This window comes from Pangasianodon hypophthalmus, chromosome 13 (genome assembly GCF_027358585.1).
Source record: "Pangasianodon hypophthalmus isolate fPanHyp1 chromosome 13, fPanHyp1.pri, whole genome shotgun sequence".
Taxonomy (NCBI): Eukaryota; Metazoa; Chordata; class Actinopteri; order Siluriformes; family Pangasiidae; genus Pangasianodon; species Pangasianodon hypophthalmus.
This window is the reverse complement of record NC_069722.1, coordinates 5122660-5145128: the sequence shown is the minus strand read 5'-3', so window position 1 is coordinate 5145128 and position 22469 is coordinate 5122660. Positions and strand designations below refer to the sequence as shown.

The 22469-nt window shown below is 37.5% G+C and overlaps 1 protein-coding gene across 2 annotated transcripts in view; it reads right to left on the bottom strand.

Moving 5' to 3' along the window:
- asic2 (acid-sensing (proton-gated) ion channel 2) overlaps positions 1–20148 on the bottom strand; it is a 522441-nt gene extending 502293 nt beyond the window's left edge. The window contains exons 1-3 of one of the 2 annotated variants that reach the window (XM_026916897.3): positions 19917–20148; positions 15648–15806; positions 12556–13166 (exon numbers count right to left, since the gene is read on the bottom strand). In XM_026916897.3, coding sequence (XP_026772698.2) covers positions 12556–13152 — 597 coding nt within the window. In that variant the 5' untranslated portion in view covers positions 13153–13166; positions 15648–15806; positions 19917–20148. Of the gene's footprint in view, positions 1–12555; positions 13167–15647; positions 15858–19916 lie in introns of those variants that run through there. The other variant, XM_053239373.1, reaches the window with a different exon arrangement.
- Positions 20149–22469: the final 2321 nt, after the last annotated feature.

Here is a 22469-nt window from a genome sequence, read left to right as displayed (position 1 = left end):
AGCCATCAGCATAAGTCAAGTGTGATAGCTGCTGACGGCCACCCTTCAAGAGGATAGGAGAATTTGTAATAAAATCTAAAAAAAATAATAATAATAAATTATAGAAACTAGAGATAATTAATGAAACTACTTACATTTCTTCTAACTAAAAATTCCATCAGAACTTCTGTTATTAAAATAATGGCATTTGCAAAATTCTTAACACCTCTTGACAACAGTTGAGCATGTTGTCATCCTTGAAAAATTATATTTTTAATTGTTCTCAGTGACTAGAAACTGTTGCTATTACTATTTTTGCCCAAATATGAAGCAGCACACATGTAAAATCCCAAGCCTGTCCTGAGAGAATTCCAAAAACTCCGCTAATTCACCAAACATCAACGTAACTAGAATTATGGTTCAAGTTGGGAAACTCACGAAACCTATGAGACCAATAAAACTTTTCAGCCATGGACACCATCTGCATGTATGGCAAACATGCAAAAGACTACATGCAATCAATCAATTAATCAATCAACCAATCAATATGAAAAAAGGATTATTGATGGTTTGGGCCTGTTTTTGCCTTCAGTGGTGAAGTAGGGTCTCTTGTAAACACTGATGTCATCAGGCTAAGTCCCACTATAATTTAGCCAAAAATCTGGTTGCCGCTGCCCGGAAGTAAGGCCAAATGTTCCCAAACATACATCCAAATCAACATTTTTTTTTTTTTTTTTGCACCAACAGTCTTAATGTCTGGATTGAAAACCTGTTGGAAACCTTTGGTTTGAACTGAAGAGGGTGATCAAACCTTAGCATATAAAAGAGCTAGAAATTTTCTGCATTGGCGCAAAATCCGTCTATAAACCTCTCCATCCTTGTTAGACATTAAAGGAAGAGGCTGAGTTCTTATATTCTCCCCAGGGAAAGGTTTGCAAAATTTTAATACTAATAGTGCCAAAGATTTTTAAACCTGTGTTTGCAGAAATTGTATATTGTTATAATAAAACTAACACTAATACACTAAATACACTAACACGTCCTCATGTTTTAGGCTCAAAATATGACTCATTGCATGTTAATTAATCGATGTAGTTTACTTTGCGCAATGTTTCCAGTGAGATAAGTTGCAGTCAGCATGTTTTGCTTTTTATTGAGTTTTTGCTGTGCCTTTTTCGCTTTTTGTTTCCCAACCCTCAAAACAATGCAACACTTATGCAGTCGTAGGACTATCTACTCAAATACTTCTCAAGCTGTTTACATATACATACAAGCCTCTCAGTTTTTTTATTGCTCACTTTTCAAATTTTTCTTTTTGTACAAAGAAATGTATTCATCTGAAAGCCACCACTTAGGAGAGTCGAGAATGTAGACAAATTGAGGGTTTGAGAAAGGACAGTAAAATTACAGCCAATCCCCAGTTGTCATATCTAAGCACAATAATGGCCTGTCATTACTTGCTCACTGCAAATACATATGTTTGATTACATACATATGTTTGATTACAGTTTTTTTTTTGTGAATGTCCTTCCTGTCTGACACAAAAGAGCTATCGCAATCTCTGTTACTGTTACAAGCAGTATTTCTTTAAAGCTGTAGTTTTAGCCCAGTTAGAAAACAGTGTGCAATACACACCAATGAAGTTATTAAACTACAGTCTGCATACAGAGTCTGGTCTGTTCACAAAAAAGTGGGGCTTTTTGGTTTGTGGTTGTGAATTCAGATTCTCAAAGTAATATAGCTCCGCAGTGTGTGAGTAGAAGCTTAAGCAATAGTATTCCCAGAAGGCTTTAATGCTTCTGCATTATAAATGACAGGAGTGAATAGGATACATCTGCCAGAATGAAAATAATCCTACAAAGTAAGATCCACGGACAACAATCCAGTGCATATCCGTATCAAAGTGTGGATCAGATGTGTGCATGTTTATGGAGCTAAATGGGCATAGAAGGGATAGGCGATACTACAAAAATAAATAAATAAATAAATAAATAAAAATCTAGATTTCTTCAAATTTACAAACAATTCTCAATTGCGATTTTTTTTTTTGTTCTTACATGAAATTGAAAAATTATGCAATTTATTTCTAAAGTTTTTTCTTTATTATTATGGACTTTGGAAAATGTAGATGTGCAAAAATAGTAACAGCACCATCTAGAGCAAATAATCCAAACAATGGTTCTTATAAATAAAGGATATTTAAACAACGGTTTAATATTTGACTGGCGAATTTCCACTTAGGAGGTAAGTCAAATGCAGCATTATATTTTGCATAAACTTTGTTCATCTGCCTTTTCAAACCTGTACCAATTCCATATCTCTTAAGTGATATTTCCAACTTTCTTTGATACGAGCTCGGTCCTCGGTGAAGTGCTGCCTGTCTCTATCTTGGTGGGTTTTTTTGTTTGTTTGGTTTTTTTTAATCTAAGCACTCAGTGTTTGGGGCCAGCACAGACATTGATCAAGTTAAGAAGGCTGTGTTTTTCCTTCATATAGGTTTAAAATTTTAAATAGCATTTATGGATTTTTTTAATTAAAAATTTAAATATGTATATCTAAACACCTCAATTAGAACATTTTGAAAATCATGTTAAAACATTATTTCATATTAACCAAATTAATCGTGAAAATCGCCCCGCACTAGTTCATAGAAGGTCTGAGGAAAATAATAGGGTTTTTGTTGTGAGACACATCAAGCCATGTGTTCCAAGAGGGAACAAATTATTCAGAATGGACAGATAATGTGCTCTAAATGGATACACATACAGGTATGAATAGGAGGTACGCTATTACTTTTGGGGCTTATTATACTTGCCAGAATTCCAAGACGACATGGGATGCAACTAAAAAAGTGACACAAATGGAAGAGATTTACTTTTATGCGCAATGCAATTATAGCATCCAACTGCCTGCTGAGGGTCAGAGTGGTTTGAATTAGGCAACTATTTTGGTAAATGTGTTAGAAAATATCGCTTGAAATAGACTCTAAAGTAATACACATAACCGCAAGCAACATGGGCCACTAATCACTTGCTGTGATCTGGTTGTTTCTCAACCCAAATACATATTAAGTTTCAAGCCATTTTGAACCAAGTTTGGTTACGCCAGTGGGCTGTACATACAATGGCACCTGTCAAGGAGTGCGATATATTAGGCAGCAAGTAAACTGTCAGGTGTATCTCAAAGTTGATGTGTTGGAAGCAGGAAAATGGGCAAGCATAAGGATCTGAGCAACTCTGACAAAGGCCAAAATGTGATGGCTAGCCAACTGGGTCAGAGCATCTCCAAAATGGCAGGTCTTGCAGGGTGTTCCCAGTACCTACCAAAGGTGGTCTAAGGGTGGACAAGCACCCAAGGCTCACTGATGCTCATGGGGAGTAAAGGTTAATCCATCTGGTCCGATCCCACAGAAGAGCTACTGTAGCACAAATTGTTGAAAAAGTTAATGCTTCCTTGGACCACTTTTGGTAGGTAGGAATATATAATATATATATATATATATATATATATAGATAGATAGATAGATAGATAGATAGATATAGATATAGATATAGATATATAGATAGATACATACATACATACACAATTCAAGTGTTCATATTTTTCTCTGAGTCTTTCTTAAGGGAAATAAGAAATAAGACTACTTCGGTGTCTACTGTGGCTCACTGCCCACCTTTGGATTTTGATTTTCCCACACCAGCCCTGCACAGCTCTCAGCTCACTATGTTTTAAAAGTCACGTCTACAGACATTGGCATAGTGAGAAAAAATGCTAAACGTACAAAAATACAATAGACAGAATGCACCTTAAAGACATTTTTAGGTAATATAGTTTCACCCCTGTTAATCCCCACCCCTCTCGTTGCACATACATGACCATCACCTTTTTCCAAAGTTCATACTATTAATCCCTCTTCCCTTCTCTCTTTCTCTCTCTGCTATCATTTTAGCCTGCACACTTCATAATCTCTTCATCTCCTCCTCAACTCTCATATGAGCAGAAGAAATACACAACCTGTCGGCAGAGTGCAGCTGCAGCTCTTATTGAGTGAATATTACAGAGGCACTGAGGATGGAAATCTAAGAGCAAGTAAACAGCACTGTGCTCGTTATTCATCACCATTCCCTTCATATTCACCACACACACACATTGCAGCAAACCGGTATTTCAAACAAAGCTAGACAAGCTCTGTTCTGGTGCTGGTACATGGTAACGTAAGAGGTGTGTGATGAAGAACAACTTCTAGTCGTCACTAGCATATTGATTTGATTGCACAGAAGTTCTGCTTTTTGTTCCAACACTACACAAGCTACACAACCCTCTGACAAACACACACTATAGAGAGAATTGAGAGAGAGAATCAGAACAATACAAAAGAAACAAAGCAAAACACACACAGAGTTGTCCGCGTTTAACAGAAACCTGATCCTGTTGCTATACTAGCATTTCAGATATGTAATTTTTTTTTGCTGAGGCTGATAAAACAGACTGTGATCCTTATTTATTGCAGATTCCTGCTGATAGATACAGTTGTGTGCCAAAGTTTGGGCACCCCTGGCCAAATTACATATTTTATTGATTTCTGAGGTTGAAAAGACATTAACAAAACCTCTGCAGCAAACTATTCAAAAATATATATATTTCTGCAAATGTTAATGTTATAAATAATGTTTATATTTGATTAAATTAAAAATAAGAAAAAATAAAATAGTAATTGTAGCATGTGTAAAAATTTGGACAATTAAGTCTCAGAATTTAAGTAACTCATTTTAAGAACTTAATCGACTCATTTAGACTCATTTGGCAAGTTATGAATTGTCATTAGGAATGACAATTCCAGAGCGTAATAAATTCTCTGACACTTCACACCTTGTGCTAACACTTAACCACTGTAGCTGACTGAGGATCTGAACAAAAATCTAACTGATGCCTACTAGGTAGAGGAAAGTGATAATAGCTTGCAATTTCCACTTCCCGAAATGTCATTAAGAAGGTTTACACAACTGTATGTAGATAGATAGATAGATAGATAGATAGATGATCCAATGCTAGCTATTTAATGGATTGCTATTAACGTTGGTTGAAATTATTATGACAATCAATACTTTCACAACAGTACTAAGTACTCAGCACTCAACAAAGGTTATACTATGGTTTTAATTTCCAAAAATACATGACAACAAAACAGACACATACACAGACACACGCACACAAGGAAATGTCCACTGCGATCTACTTGCTGTCAACAGATAGAAAGCATAGTCTACTGTATCAGCATTGAGGTGTGTGCATGTGTGTGAAAGTAAAAATCAAAGAAGGGGTGAAGAAGGAACAGGAAAGGCAACAGCAGGCAGCATTAAAAAGCTGGTCCACAGAGAGCCTTTGCTACAGAAAAAGAAACACTAGCAGGAGAAATAATAAAGATCTGAGAAAGGTCATAGTCTCGAGATACAGTGCTGTACAAAATCTGAAATGTCATGGGGGCCGACATATTCTGATAATGCAAAGAACATCCAAATGCCACGACATACCTACAACATTACACTAAAAGTAAAAAGAGAATTTCAGTCTGAAACACATGAGTATATCTGCCTAGACCTATTCAGTTCTACCAGCCAATTATGCTTATAACTTTAATGAACAGTAATAATTTTGATGGTAGTGATCTTCACTGCAATCATGCCCTGGCTACACATCATGGATCCCACTTTGCTGGCTGTAAACACTACTCCCGCTCTGCCTGTCATTGCAGGAACATTCAATCTTTTCTCCCGGTATATGCAGATAATCATAGACATCACAAAACTAGAATCACGGAGGGGGAAAAAACAATATATTGATTTTCATTACATGTAGAACGAGTGGCAAAACCACCAGCAAAACCAAAATGATACTTTAAAACAAAATTCAATTTCATGGCAGCCAGCAGCAATCTGTTTATTATCCAGAGGTTCTGACTAAACAGCTGCAAGAATGTTGTATTTGGTATTAAGACCATTTGAACGCTGTGAGACAGAACATGTCACAGCTAATCTGAGTTGATGCTTTTACCCCAAAAGCGCAGTGGCTATGACCTCAGATGAGGTCTAAAGAGAAAAACTCATGTACTAGGCTACCAGTTAGAGTAAGGCACTTCAGGCACTAAGCACGACAAGGAAAAGTTATCAGAATCATGTCCAGGCTTTTTTTTTTGGTAGATGCCCATAGTTTCAAGAACCAGAAAAAGAAAAGGAACATATTTCCTGCTGACTTTCTTGAAATAAACATTTTTTTTATCTGATATGCATTTTGCAAGCATAATGCACTTTGTGGCAGTTTGATGCGCCTCAACGCTGTAACGCATTCCCGAATCTTGCCACCTGCTGCACTACACTGAGGTGCGATCTGGTTGTTGTAAAAATTGTATGATTTTTACTATGTGTGTATTAATGAGCATGCAGACGATCTTTTCAGAATCAGGGCCTTGCAGGTAAAAACACTGACGAAACCAAGCAAAATAAAATGCAGCATAAAGCTGCCATATAACTCTCCTGCTATAAATTACAGTCACCTGTCCAATAAACATTTTTTGAGACAGCATTCAGACTTTAAAATATCTTCAAAATAGTATTTTACATGTGATGTGAGGAGAGAACACCTCAGCTTGTAGCTGAAACTTTGACCAACAACCTGCTGACTTTTTGTCAAGGACACAAACACAATGCATTAAACATAGTGCATTAGGAACTTTGTTAGGAGAACATAATGATATTGCTACACAGATTAGTTCTCCACTCAGGAATTCAGTTGGTTCACCTAAATTACATTTTCTACACCATCTTGGCTTAGCCAGTTATGTTACCAGGGAAAAAGCAGGGACTCTGCAAGAACATTAGAGCTTTTACTTGCCCAGATGGCTAGCTAATGAATTTATCATTTGTCCTTCCCCGTAATCCATAGATTGAATAGGCCCACTGTTTAAACATCCATATGTTGAACATTATGACTAGTCCTTGTCCCTGTTTCTGACAGAACTCAACAAAACTAGACCACAGGAGAAAAACAATATATTAATTTTCAGTGCAAACAGAACAAGTGGCAAAACAAAATTAATATTTTAAAACAACTGTCAATTTCATGGATGGCGGCAGCTACGACTAGGTTCACTTTACATTACATAAATGTTTATAATGTTTATGGGCAACCAAAAAATGACTATAGGCAAAAACACTGGAGCTTCCCCTTATTTAAACATCCACAAATTTTGAACGTTATAAGTATTCCTTGTCCATATTTCTGAGAAAATTCAAGAAATACAGGAAACACAGGACAAAAGAGCATGTTCTTATATCTTTTCAATTGGTGAAAATGCTTAAAATGCAATAAAATTATCTTAAAATAGAAACCGAGCAAAATACAACTGTACATGGCTTCAGGCATTTTCTCTGTCTTCAAGTTACTAAAACAGCTGACAAGGTCCTGCATTCGTGCAGTCCTAGGCTCTATTTTTTCCCAGCCATATGTAGACAAGTGCGGTTCAACATTCAGATGTTCTTATCGACAAGCAATAGAAAGCGCTTGCCATATCGTCAAAAGATCATGGGTTCAAATCCCAACAATGCCACAGCCACCTTGGGAGCCAAGAGAGCAAAACTGGCTGTGCTGTCTGGGTGTGAGGGATAGCATACTCTCTCTCCCATGTCAGTCAAAACAACACAAACCTATCTTGGGTGTCTGAGAGCTCATGACCAAATTGGGGAGAAAATGGGGAAAAATAACAAAAAAAATGTTGCTACATCATAGTTTTAATCAAGGCTCTTGTGATTTATAAACTACACTCTTTCAAATAGTGGTTTCGATATAAAAATCAGTCATTGAGCACAGTTAACCTTCAAATACATCAACAAAACAGCCTGACTGTTGAAAATAATGAATCACATTTAAGAAGATTGTTTCTGAGTGACAGATGTTATTTGGCTTAATGGAGATGGCGCGGTGAGAAACGCAAGACATTCAGGGTGAAACAAGGCATTTACTTTGATTTCAATGCAATTTGACACATTGATGTTGGTTGTTAGAGTGCTCATCAAGGCTCAGTCACATCCTAAAATAAACCCTATCACGCACCCACACTCATACACATGCTCACTCTGCATAAAACTAACTTTTGCCACCACATGCAAGCTGCCATATGAATCCTGAAAGCACATTTGTAGTATAATAAATATATCAAGCTTGTGCGAAGATCTACCGAATGCAGCTGATGATATACTCCACTGTCCTGAGAAGCCCAAGCTCTGCATGGTTTAGTGTTTTCACTAATGTAACACACCTGACCCGGCTCACTAGTTAATTGCTAAACACTTTATAAACTAATTCACGTGTGTTAGAACTGGAAAAACACACAAACGTACAGATTCCCAGTCCTGCCCTTCTGGTACTCATCTACTCTATGTGATCATGCTTTTACACACATATCTAGCCTCTACGTTACCATATACACACATATCCTTTCTCCTGCATTATCTCACAGTGATTTCACACACCTCTTCCCATGATGCTATTTTTACTGCTCTCCTGGGCCCACACACTTCCACATATGCTTTAGTGCTCAGTGCTACTCTTTATGAACTTGTCACTGTTGGAGATAATTATTCCTTTTCCTAAAAGGACTATTTCTAGGACCATTAGTTGTCATCAAGTTCAGGAATACACAGACTAAAGTACACACAGTACTCACTCAAACATATGCATGCACATGAATGAACATTTCCAACTTTTCTGTCTTATCCACTTTTTTACTCACGTCATTGAAGCCCACAAACATATTATTATTTATTTAAAATATGATTATTGAGGTCTTGTACTGCTATACTGCACTCATTTATCTTCCACACACACACATTCTTAATCTCTTAGCAATGCACAAAACAATCCAATAAGAAATGAAAAATGTTGTTTTGGTCCCTTGTCACAGAAGATAGGTATAAACAGACTGTCCTTCTTCCAGTATAAGAAATTATCAGGATAATGTTGACTCGCTAAACTTAAAAAAGTATTTAAAGCATTATGACATTGCTTTAGAAGAGATACACAAGAAAAAAGTCAAAGCCTTTGAGCAAATTTTTACAATGTGATGTTATTACACCAGATTATTCTTTCTTGGTATTTTCATTTTTAAAATAATGAATTTATCTTACTTTGACATTAGCAACCTGAAGATTGGTGAATCAGTGAAAGCCTAATGCATAGCTCAGACCAACATCTGTTACCAGCATAAAGCTAAGAAGTTTTTAAAACTTGATTAAAAGGTGCTTAAACCTAAAGTCAGAAGTCTTACGGGAAGTCTAAAAGCCTTGCCTTGAAACAACTGCCCAGATTTTCAGCTAAAGCCAGGGATGGTGATTGATGGGACATATTAAACAATTTTTTCTATGTATCAAAGATTCTGTGTACCAAATGAAAACCAAACCTTTCTTTGACCTGAAAAGATGTTTAGTCAAATGAGAGAAAGGACACAAACAAAGCCGGTTTCTTTGCCTTGTGTGCTATACAAGCTAGAAAACATTCTACACTGAACAATTTACACAACATCAAAATAAATCTGTTAGACCATGGGTGTCAAACACACAGCCAGAACCAGTGCTGCATGTGGACCACAATTTACATCATTTGGCTGACACTTTCATCCAAAGTACCTCACACCAACACAGGATACAGCTTAGGGTTAAGGTTGCCTTGCTCAACAGCCCCTCAGTGGTGCTGGGATCTGAACGCACGGGCATCTGATTAGTAATCCAATGCCTTAACCACTGAGCCATCACTACCCTAATTGAACTGAATTTTAAAAAAGGAGCTAGCCTATTATTCCACTAGAGGAAAAATAGAGCAATAAATAACTCAGCTCAGGCCATAACTCAGCTACTGACAAAATGTGCTAATGATGTATTTCTTCATTAACAAGCTAAAGCTTTGATAATGTAAGCATGTCTCTTTCCAAAATAATCACTTTTAAGAGTTTAAAAGCACAGCAAAAGGGGTGAACACTTATCCAATCACTGTTTACATTTTTTAAATTGTAAAATAAAAAAAATCTAATTAGACCACTTCAATATTATATAGTGATGTGATGCTGTAGGTGATGTTCAATCCATTTGTGCATTCACAATGTTCTTTTCAGATAAATGTTAATAAATGAGCACATTTAAGAGGTGGTAAGATGTGTTATTGGTCTGTTATTTACCATATGACCTTGGACTAAGTGTGTTAACTGAAGTGAGTTTGACACCCCTGTGTTAGACCCCTGTGTCTAGTCCTTACTACCACTGCAGCAGTAGCAATATTTAAAACTAAACTACACTTTACTCAGGGAGGACTCCATTGCCATGAGCAAAACATAGTAATTACTACCTAGAACCACAGAGTCAGCACACTGTCACACATGGGTTCAACATGTTGGTTCAACATGCTGCTCTTATATTAAGTGTTTGTAATTAACAAAGAACTTACTTTTAATATGTTTTTTAAAGACTTCTGTATATTAGTACTAAGAGACTTATAATTAAAATGTATGTCAATTATTATGTTTTGGTCATTCTTTGTACTTGCATATCTACAATAAAAAAAATTTAAATTACATTGGTGCTTATCAGTATAAATGTAAACTGTATAAAAATTTATTTTAAAATAAGATGCATATTTATTTATCCCTAAATGTGAAATGCGGATATTTTATCAAAAAAAAAAAATTAAAAAGCACTGGTGCTTTATCTATTGTCTAAAATGTCATTGTTTAGACAATTTTGACACTCCTTGAATGTAGTTTGTGAGGTTTCTCATGGCCACTGATTCGTTTTGCCATTGTTCTGGCTACAGCAGAAAAAATAAGAGGTGTAATGATATAAAAGTGATTTGTTTTTCCACGTGTGGACAGCATCATGGGAGAGATACCATCACAAATTTATTTTAACCATCTGATTGTTTCCGAGGCAGGTGGACAGACATCATGATTACAGTGGATGATAATTTGCTGTGAAAATGAAAAAAAAAAAAAAGTGAAAACAGCCCAGGTCTCTCCGGGCTCTGCGTCACAGGAAAAAAGCCCCTCTAGAGCTCCTAGAATGGTTCAAAAACAGTGATAGAAAAGTTCATTTACACCTCTTTCCTTGCCTCCAAGGCCTCTTAAAACTTGCTACTACTAGAATAACAACCTGATATACCGGAATATGCTAATCTGGCACATTAACCAGTAATTAATCTTCATTCTCAACTATGACTACATTTTGATATATGAGTTATATTGCCAGTTTTCGCCTCAAAAGGTAAACACTCTCGATGACAGCCATTTCTTAAAAGAGACAAGCTGAATGTTTACTCCACTGGGCAGTACTTTATCAGGGTCAACAAATCAACAAAACAGCAAAGGTCAACGTAGCCTAAATGTGTTGATTTATAAGAACATCCCCCGTAACTGAGGTGTGTCACAGTAAATTTTCCCTTTACTACTTTTCCACCCACAAAAATTAGCATCCTCAAGGTCTACAAGTGCAGTGTGTGTGTGCATGAGTTTTGTGTGTGGAAGTGGGTCACAGCAGAACACACACACAGCCAGCCAGACTCCCCAAGGGAGCACAGACACACACACACACACACACACACACACATTTATCTCTAAAGGGGAATCTTCAAAGCAGACAGCACACAGTCATTTCACATCTCCCTCTCGCTACATCTGATGAGACATGACGCACAGAGTAGAAAAAAGGTCTAAAAACAGGACCGGAGAGTGCAATTTTGTCGTTTTTCTTTCTTTTTTTTTTTACAAGCTGAAACATTTAAAGTAATTAGTAACCATCTACAAAAAAAACCCCAACACAGAAAGTAATAGAAGTTTATATATACATAGCCAGCCTAATGTCTTTGTACATAACTCTGTATTTTATGGATACAGGATACAGGATTCAGGATTCTATGTATACAAGATTCTATGTATTCCCTTTGGGCATAAGCATGGGAGAAACCTAAGACTTAACAACAGAGAATGACTGGAAATAGAGGAGGAAAATTAGAGCAGAGAACTCCAGATAAGCAGCAGCACCCACATTCACCCATTTCATCACTATCTATACCACTCATTCCAATTTAATGGTCAAATCTTTAAATAAACAGTGTGTCATTATGGTGCTAATTGGGATTGCTTCATCAGAGACAGCCGCTGTTTTAGGATTAGCATAGTATCACTATTATCACGCCAGACAGGTTTGTGTCTGCAGAAAAAAGCTTCTAATATGCATTTCTAAACATGTGTAGTGATCCTGTTCTCCTAAAGTAATTGCATATTTTTATTCACAGTAATTGAGGACACCTAACAAGGTTAAAGATGTTAGATAATCCATTTCAAATCCATCCAAGGGTTAACTAAACATTTTAAATGATCCGCTAAGTGGCCAACACCCAACCCATATAAAGTTATGAGTTGCCGGCTATACATCCAACCATACCGTAGTTCTCAAGAACAATCAGTGTGGCTTTTCCTGTCTCTCCAAAACCATGAAATATATATATATATATATATATATATAAAAACAGAAGACTCACGGTTTTGAAGTCCCGGTGGCTGCACTCCTGACCCTCATAGCGGCAGTAAAGCATCATCTCGTGTAGGTCATGGCCGACGCGCTCAGTGAACTCGCGCATGCTAAACGGTTTGGGCCGGAAGCCACTGAAATTGGCACGCTCTGCGAGAAAGTCAAGCACGTGGGGCTCGGCCAGCTGTGGCTCGGGCACATGCAGATGCACGTCAAGCAGCGCCAGCAATTCTCCTGCATGGTACAGGTCATTACGCGTGAGCCGTGTGAAGCGGTAGGCATTCAGGTTGCACACAGTGACAGCAGGGAACACAAGGCTCGTTGCAGGCACTGCACCCATGCTAGCCACATGTGGATATGACAGGAAGTGGGCTACACGCTCCGCAGCCTCCAGTGCCAACAAACCAAGACAGGCCAGTAGAGCTGCGCTCCAGAGCAGACGTCGCAGTGCTGAGGAGCGACGGTGTGGGAAAACGTAACGCAGGCCATGTAGCGTGCTGCGCTGGGCAAACAAGTGCCAGGACAAAGGGCCTGACAGGTTGCCTGTGCCAGCGCTTTCTGTTTCATGGCTGCCCTCGCTGGCACAGCTGTCTTTCAGCTCCATCATGGGCACTGGCACACCTGTGGGGAGGGGAGAGAGTGCAGAGCTCCAGTCAAAACACATATGCACAAACACGAGAACACTGACCTGCAGAGAGGAGAGTGCAGACATTCAAGGAAAAATACACACTCAACCCCTTATATTTTTCAATATTTTGTAGTGTTACAACTGAAGTGGATTGTATGTCATTATAGCATCATGTTAAGAGTTACCCTTGGCCTCTTGGTTTCTTCTATGACTAATCCTCTCTCTACCCAGTCTCTGACTTTTGGTGAACAGCCCCCTCTATGCAGATTTGCAGTTGTGCCATATTTTTTCCATTTTTAATAATGGATTTAACAGTGCTCCATTGGATGTTCAAATTTTGGGACATTTTCATAACCAAACCCTAAAAAATACTTTTCCAGAACTTGGTCCCAGACTTGTTTTGATAGCTCCTTGGTCTTCATGATGCTGTTTGCTTAGGTATAATCCAACAAACTCTGAAGCCTTCCTGGAACAGGTGTTTAATTGCACATAGGTGGACTCCATTCAAATAATTATGTGACTTCTGATGGCACTTGGTTGCATCAGTAATTTAAGGGGTTCGCAGCAACAAAAGTAAACAATTATGCAAACAAAACATTTTTATGTTTTTTAATTGTAAGTAATTGATTGTTCCCTTACTTCAGTATTATGGACATTTTTGTGTAGCTTCATGACATATACTTCCAATTATGTCCATTTCAGGTCCACGTTGTAACACTACAAAATGTGGAAAAATTCAAGGTGAGTGAATACTTAATGCAGTGCACAATACACAAACACTCACCTACAGAAAGGAGAGAAGAATGGAAAACCTTTATGTTGCTTTGTGTTTAGTGAAAATACTAAAGTATACATACATGTAAGAGTGACAGAGAAACAGTCAAGAGATTCTTCTGAAGAGAGGCTTCTGAAAGAGTGTACATGTCACAAATAGATTTTGATGTAGAAAGAAAATCTTTATTAGTAAACCATTTTTCGACTGAATGTGAGCATTGTCAGTTACAAGTAACTAAATGTGATTTGTTTATTCAGACTACTTGCTCATATATGTTAACGAATATATTAATTATGAAATATGTTAAGTATGAAAAAGTTAGCCTGTTAGCCAGCTAACAACACAGATTTCACTACAGATGTTATGTTTTACATGACTGGTTATAGTTCTTAACATACTCAGCTCAGATAACAGATAACAAGAATTAAATAATTTTTAAACAACGAAAGAAGATGGTTCACTTGTCTTCCCCTTCTGCCTTCATGCTGGCTTTAATCAGTGGTGTTGTTCTTGTCTCAAATGTTTGACTGAGAAAAGCACCATGCACTGAATGCTGGAAACAAATACAAAAAAAAATATATATATATATATATATATATATATAGTCTGATTTGACTAGTCAGACTAATTGTTACATCCAAATATATTATTCTGGATTTGAAATAATATATAAATATAACTTTGTTTTTTTGGCAATTATTGTTTAAATTGAATATGAGTTAGGCATGAACTGTCTATCTGAGTATAGCCTAAGAAAAATAGGGATGAGATGACAATCAATCTAACAACACCTTTGGCAATGACAAGTGGAAGTAATGAGAAAGGCTAGGGCACACACACACACACACACACACACATAGGCATATCAAAATGGATTTCAGCCAAAGAGTCCCCTTAGGTACCAGCTGATATACAGCAAGAGAGGGATGGATTACACAGAGCAAGTGACGTGAAAGTGCAGCTGTCCCTATACATAAATATTGGGGTCACCTAGAAAATACACTCATAAACACAAGAAGAGTTAGTGGGGAACGAGGGAACAGAGGTTTTAAAAAATACACTGCTCCACATTTTACCCTGTTCCTTCTTGCCAGCATCTCTTTGTCCACTTTCTCTCATCCAGCCTGCCCCAAAACCAAGCCTACTCTCTATTTTCCACAATTGACAGCTCGCCTCTCATTTCTCTCTTCTCATTTTCAGCCAATAATACAAATGCAGCTTCAAGTCGGAGCGCCTCAAACATAACCAGACCACAAATAAAACACACACACATGCGCGCACACACACACTGGACAGCCAACAACAAGTGCATGCACCTCACATGCAGTACAGCATCCAGTTGTGTATGCGAGTATCTGTGCCTGTGTGAGAGACGGAGACAGGGGGAGAGAGAGAGAGAGAGAAAGAGAAAGAGAGAGAGCGAGAGAGAGTGAGTGAGTGAGTTAGGGAGGCGGGTCAAGACTCGAGATGACGCCGTGCATGATCCTAAACCGGCTGTGTGTTTGCTTGTGTGCGTGTGTGTGTGTGTGTGTGTAAAGTCAATGTGTTAGGACCTCAGAATTCCAGTGCCTCTAGCTCTTGTGAGGACAGACGGAGCCATGTACCCTCCTATTTTCTCCCAACAACGGCTAACGTACAAGCTGATACAAACGTGACCTACTCACACACACAGATGCTGTGAAGGGGGGGAGATACTTACATGCACGCACAGCGCTGATCAGCCTCGGTCTCTCACACGCTCCGCAAGCCGTTTACTCGAGTCTGCTTCAGTGTTGCCTTCTCTCTCTCTTTCCTCCCTGTACTGATACACACGTGCTCATACTCCACTCCCATCCACGCAGTGGAAGAGCACACACAACTGAGGACAAATGCAGAGCAGAGGGTAATGAAGAAACCAGAGATGAGCGCCGTACACACAGAGGAAAAAAGGATAGAGGAGGGGGAGAGGGAGAGGAAAAGAGCGTGTAAGAGAGAAAGAGAGAAAGGGAGACCACTTTAGTACGGCAGCTTTCTATCACAGACACATATGTGCTTATGTGTGTAAGTCTGTTTTTTTTTCTAGGGTTGAGAGAATTAATCTATTTCTCTCCTGAAAGATTCTGCATGAATAAACCTCTTAACTGGACATTTTCTACATCAAGCCACATAAGGGTCATTTAGGCAAAAAGAAACACATGTTAAGTGACTAAAAGTAGAACGAGGGATCTTAAACATTACTTAATAATTTTTTTTAACATAATACTAAATGTTTTCTTTTATTTATTGCTATCATTATTTTATTTATTTATTGCTATCATATATGACCATGCGCTTCCTCTGATACACGTGAAGCCATCCAACCGCATCTTTCTGAACAGTTGCTCATGCAGCATCACAGAACAGCACTCAGAGGAACGTGCTATCTACCATCTTCTGCATACATGAGTTCACAGACACCCATGACTGACTACTGTCGCTCACAAACACCCATGACTGACTAGTGTCGCTGTAATTGACAGGGGAGAAGAGAGTATGCCATCCCTCCCACGCAGACAGCATGATCAATTTTGCTCCTTTGGATAGCTATCGCTGAAAAAAAAAAAAAGCCTCAGCTATATCGCTCAAGTTCATAATTTTTCTCAACTTGAGATGTGTGCAGGACTGTTTTATTTAATCCCTCTCACACAGTTATTATGTATGTTTATACCGGCCCATTATATTTCTGAAAGAATTTGGTTGGTTCTATTGTCCGAAAATAAACAAACTAGTCACCTGTTTTAAATCACAGTGACTCTGACCAGACAGATACTAAGGAAAATTGAATGAATACTGTAAATGACTCAGATGTTAATGAAGGTGGTCCTGCTCCCACTACTTGCCACTGGTTGTAACACCAATGCTACATAAAGACAAGTTATCTAAGAAGGATGCTTTAAGACTCTAACTCCTATACATTTATTTGGTATCAGTCTTGTAATAATCTCAAGGTATTCTGGGTTGGAAACTGCAGCTGATACCACAGCAATGCAGGCTTTGGCAAAGGGTGTGGAAAGGGCTCATACAGGCAGCTTGTGAGCACACTTTTGATCAACAAATAGAAATTCGACTTCCTACTGCCTTTCGGACCTCGTGTACACTCTTGTGGTGAATCCCACAGAGTGCAAAAGCCCTAGTTAGGACAGGATGAGTATGTAATGTGAGATAAGAAAGATAGCAGTGAAAAGGGGGATTTTACAGTAAGTCTTAAATGGATAAAAGAGAACGCAAACAGGCAACACAACACACTATAGACAGATCTTATTCCTCTGTGTGGGTGTAACCACAACAGATCATCTTTCTTTCCTTATTCCTAACTACCACATTCTGGATGCCATCCATTAAGGAAAAAAAAAGTTTGTTCCTTGGCACCTCCTCATATCCACAATGCTTATTTCTCATCTGAACTCCATCACCAGGCTGCAGTTGTGAGGAAAAGCACAACCAGAGCTATTGATCTACTCCACAGCATGCACGTACCTTTTAAAAGTGAAAGGAATGCAGGTAGAAAGAAGAAAGTGTTTTTTTTTAAATGTACTTTACTTTTCTAAGTGCAGGAAATGTCACCCTCCATTTGAAATATTTTTTTACAAGCATTCTCGAGTCATACGATTACTTTATTCCATCTGACAGCTGCTCTATTCTCCTTCGCCCACTCCTTGTCCATTTCGCATGACCTGACCACTTTTATTATACACCCCTTCCTGTTATTATCACATTCGTTTTGGCCTCTGTGACCCGAGCTCAAGCAAAGACACCTCTATGGAGGAGAAGACATGGCTCCAGTTTTTCATTCTGTCCAAACTGTTCAAGGAAAAGCTACATGACTGTGCATATACAGACCCTGAATTCAGTCTTTTGTATGCTTTCAGTAGCAAATTAACACACAGGTAGCTTTTAACTTGACTTTATTTGGCTTTAGGCTACACACAGCCAACATGAGCCATGTGTGCATATTACACTCTAAGACACAGAAGACAATATGCATACATTCATACACCAAAAACAAGCCTAGGTTATATACTAGAGACCCTACAGTGCACACATGCAGCATATGGACACAGTATCTGCCCTTCATGGGAGAGCCACATGATTCTGGCCTAGTAATGAATGTGAAATGCATCTCTGAGCATCTCTGTCAGATATTAGGCCAGTTCCCTCAGGCATGTGTAGCCTCTGATTATAGCAGTGGAACAGCAAAAGAAAGCAGATTAGACTCAGCATGGAGCAACATCGGATATACCATTGGTAGATGAACAATTAGACCTACAGATAAGGAGCGAGCTAGTTATTTATATAGCTAGACAGATAGACAAACAGACTTTGTTCAACTCCCAGTAAAAACAGCAGCAACATGCTGCACTTGCCTACAGTTATACACCACTAGTTATGTTAGCAGGTTTTCAGTAATGAGCCCGTCCTGGAACACCATGATTGTGGTTTCATCAAATTCACAAAAGGTTATTACCACTGATTACAAAATGGAGGTCTAGGGTTGTTGCAAAGTCACAGTTCCATGATTAATCATGGATTACCTCACAGTTGGCTTTCTCAGTATACAGATTAAAATGCCTTTCCATTTATTTATTTTCCTCGCTCTGCCGCTTGTTCTCACAACCACTGTCTTTTCATCTTACAATCACAACATAATAAATACTGACAATGTAAGAGACCTTATAGAAATGTCCTTCTCAAAAATAAGTCTTCATCCAATTGGAGAACACGTCCTGTCCAAATCCATCATGTCACTAATATTTTACAGGTACAGAAGTGTCTGGAAAGATTTCACCATACATTACCTTCCATAAAATGATCAGTAGAAATAACCCCAAGTAATATACTGTATATGCCATCTGTATTGGCATGTTGGTAAAGATTCCAGTATATACTGCGGAAATTAGGTTTTTAGCTTTTTCTTCTGTATAAAGACACTCAAGGAATCACTTGGTCCTTTTATCTTCATGGTGAAACCAAAGCATAAACACGTAGTGACTGAGTTTAAAACACAGAACAGTCAAATATAAATGACTTTGAAAAGGACTTCTAAAAAGAGTGACGCTTCTAGTGGTTTTAGGTAAGTTATTGATTTCTTAGCGCAGGTTATGTTATGGTCATGTGACCTACTAACTTGTACAGTCACAAGCCAAAAGTTACATATTGTATTAAAAGAAAACATAGAATCATTGATACAGTGATTTTTTTCTGTAAGGAGACATTTATTTAACATTTATGGAAGGAGTCTCCAGTGTCAGTGCTTTGTATCAAGTTTTCCACCACGAGAGTCCTCAGAAGAGAGGAGTTTAAGCTTTCTGGATTCTCTGTTTTATTATTGTTTTTTTTTTTTTTTGTCTTATTATCTTCAAGAGAGAGGAAAAAAGAGAAGGGAACGAGTGTTTACAGCTGCTATAATGTAAGTGATAACAGGAACTAACTTGTCTTGCAAAGATCTACAACATTAACTATATACAATTTTAAAATACAGTGCATCATTCATTAATAATAAATAAATTTTAAAATGTAATAAAACACTTCTTGACGTGCTATTTCTGGAAAATAATCAGCTTTTGCTGGTAACAGTAACTCTGCATCATCATACCACCACAGTTGATTATTTTCCTATAACAGCACAACCTGTTGTGTTTTATTCCTTACATAGCCAGCAATGCTTACAAATTTCAATAAATCCCATCTTGAGAGAAACACTATCGAAAAAGTTTTATGGTTACGAAATGTAACATTCACCTTTGGTTGGTCAACAAACCGTTAACTCGTTAGCATCGCGGCTAACACACTACACATTTGACTCCCAAATAAATAGATATAGGTAAATAGGTAATAGGTAAATAGATATAATTATAATTAAAAATGTGATTCAGTATTTACCCATGAATTAGATAATATTCTTGTTTACATTTCTGTGAAGTGAAGGAAATTATGTAGTAACTTTACTCACCTTTAAAAGAAATAAAATATGTAGAGAGCCGTTATTTTTCGATGACAAACGCTGCGCGCGCTTCTTCCATCACCTGAGGTGCACATTTGGAGGGAAACTTAATAATGATGCCCTAAATGGTAATTAACTGCTTTAATTATTCAATAGGCTACAGCTAATTATCTAAAATAAACACTGATATTTTATATGCACTAGTAGAGAACTGATAGAAGTGATTTTAAATATCGTCTGCAATTTCCAAGGTACTTTTTACCTGTCAGGGTTGCCAGATATGCGTGAAAAATCATCCCAATGGCTCTTCAGGAACAACACAAAACTGACCCAATGCACAAGAGGTGCGTGCTAGTACGTGATTCAGTGTAAAAATTAAATGTAGAACTATGAAAGACGCTAAAAATACCAGTCAGCAGACAAAGTAAATAAACCCACGCATGCAGTTTCAAATTGGAGTGGAGTTCTGGGGAAAATCTACTGGCAACCCACCAATGCTCCTGTATATCACATTTACAGGTTCTGTATTAACTTCTCCAAGTCACATATGGGGAATTTTTTATTTATTTTTTAATGCAAACAGTAAATGCATGAGCTATTTCACGTGCATGTAAGCTATGATTAAAATGTGGTGAATTAACAGCTGTGCATACAGATATACAGATGTAAATAATATTTACATATATAATATTGTTTAATATATATATATATATATATATATATATATATATATATATATATATATATATATATATATATATATATGTATATATATCATTAATATATAATTAATTATATATATAATGAATATTATATTATATTATTTACATCAATGTAAGTAATATTTGTTCTGGATCTAAACATGATATATGCAGCCCCTGTGGAAAACAAATTCAAATATTCAAAAAGCAATGGTTTGGCATTTATGTAATACCTATTTAAGAATTCACAAGATACAATAGTCAAAATAGACTAGACGGAAATCTTATCAGAACCAATAAAAAGTTCTGAAAGATTTCATCAGATAAGAAATGTTTCCCCCATGTGCTAAGACTTCATATACTGTGAAGAGTACTCCCCTAAACCTGTCATATGAGGTGTTTTGGAGGTAAGTGAAACGCACTTTTATGTTCATTGAGCATTTTATTGTCTTGTCAAGACACAGGAAAAATAGTATGATGTATGATGTAAACATTAATGACAGCACAAAGAAGTAGGCAGTGTAAGACTACACAGTACAACATAAAAAAATATGGTAAGAGTACACAGCAAGGTAGAAATAAGGGGAAGCATGCACAGATCAATATCCTCTCCATCCATTACTGACTGTCCTCAAAGGAAAAGTCCACCCTGAAACCCAAAAATGTTTGTATTGTAATATTTGTGATGTGTTTGGTGGTATTGACTGTTTGCTATTCCTGTGAATAGTTAGTTGCTGTGTGCTGCTCTGACTTCGCAGGGGGATATTGCTAGCAAAGTTATTAGCTTTAGTTAGCAAACAATGATGTTTAACTGGAGAAAACTGTAAACAATCTGAAATATAAAGGATAATGTACAGGTGTCGCTGTAAGCTCCTAAAAACAAAACTCGCCGTTTTCTCACTCGCCATTTTCCAGCAACATTCAAAATCATATTAATGAGAAAACTAATACAGGAGTAGAAACAGCAAAGATTGGGCTCAAAGTTCCAGAATGCAATGCAAGCCGAGCTTTGGCAGAGATTTGTCTTGGCTAGTTAGTGATCTGCATCTGTGTTCACAGTGATATTACCATGAAAGTTGTAGCTATAGAACCTGATCTGTTTGAGCAGAGTGTACAGATGATGAGGTGAGAGAGCTGGACTAAAGCAGACTAAAGGAATAAAGCAATGCAGCATTACTGCTGTCTTTAGGTGGAGATAAAGCGAGGAGTAATCCCCACTGAATGAAACATAGGACAGCACTGTGGGTAATATAGGAAAATGAGTAACCTAAGAGAAAATAGACTAACATGGCATTTAACTATGTTTAACATATGTTTTGGGATTTCACTACAAGATAAATCTTGGACACAATTTTAATTATAAAGCATAATATGCAAGGCATTCAGGATAGCTTTTTCCTATATGAAATTAAACCTGGAGGTCAACAGTCGTTCAAACATCTCAAATCAAACAGAAATTCAACTCCTTTTCGAGCATTGCTGCAGGAATGTGTAATGTTATGTTGTACTACGGCAGAATACTAATTTCAATAGCCTGACTCCTGAGATGTGGTTTAAAAATGCACCTACTTAGCCTGACTCCTTAGGACAGTTTGGAGCTATTAAGTCCTCTGACCTGGGTCAATAATAAAAGGCTAGTTTGTTACAGGTGGCATATCTTCGGGCTACATGTCATGTTGTCATTCACTGGGTTAGATGGAGTAAAGAGCTGGTACTGTGATTGGCAGCTTTGGTTAAAGTGTTCAAAATGGATCGAGGAGGCAGTTAGTAAGGAGAGAAAACGTGTGAAGCCTAAAAGTACTAAAGGTTTAGCTAAACAAATGAATGTAGTGAAATGCATTTCATTTAGTAACGTCATGAA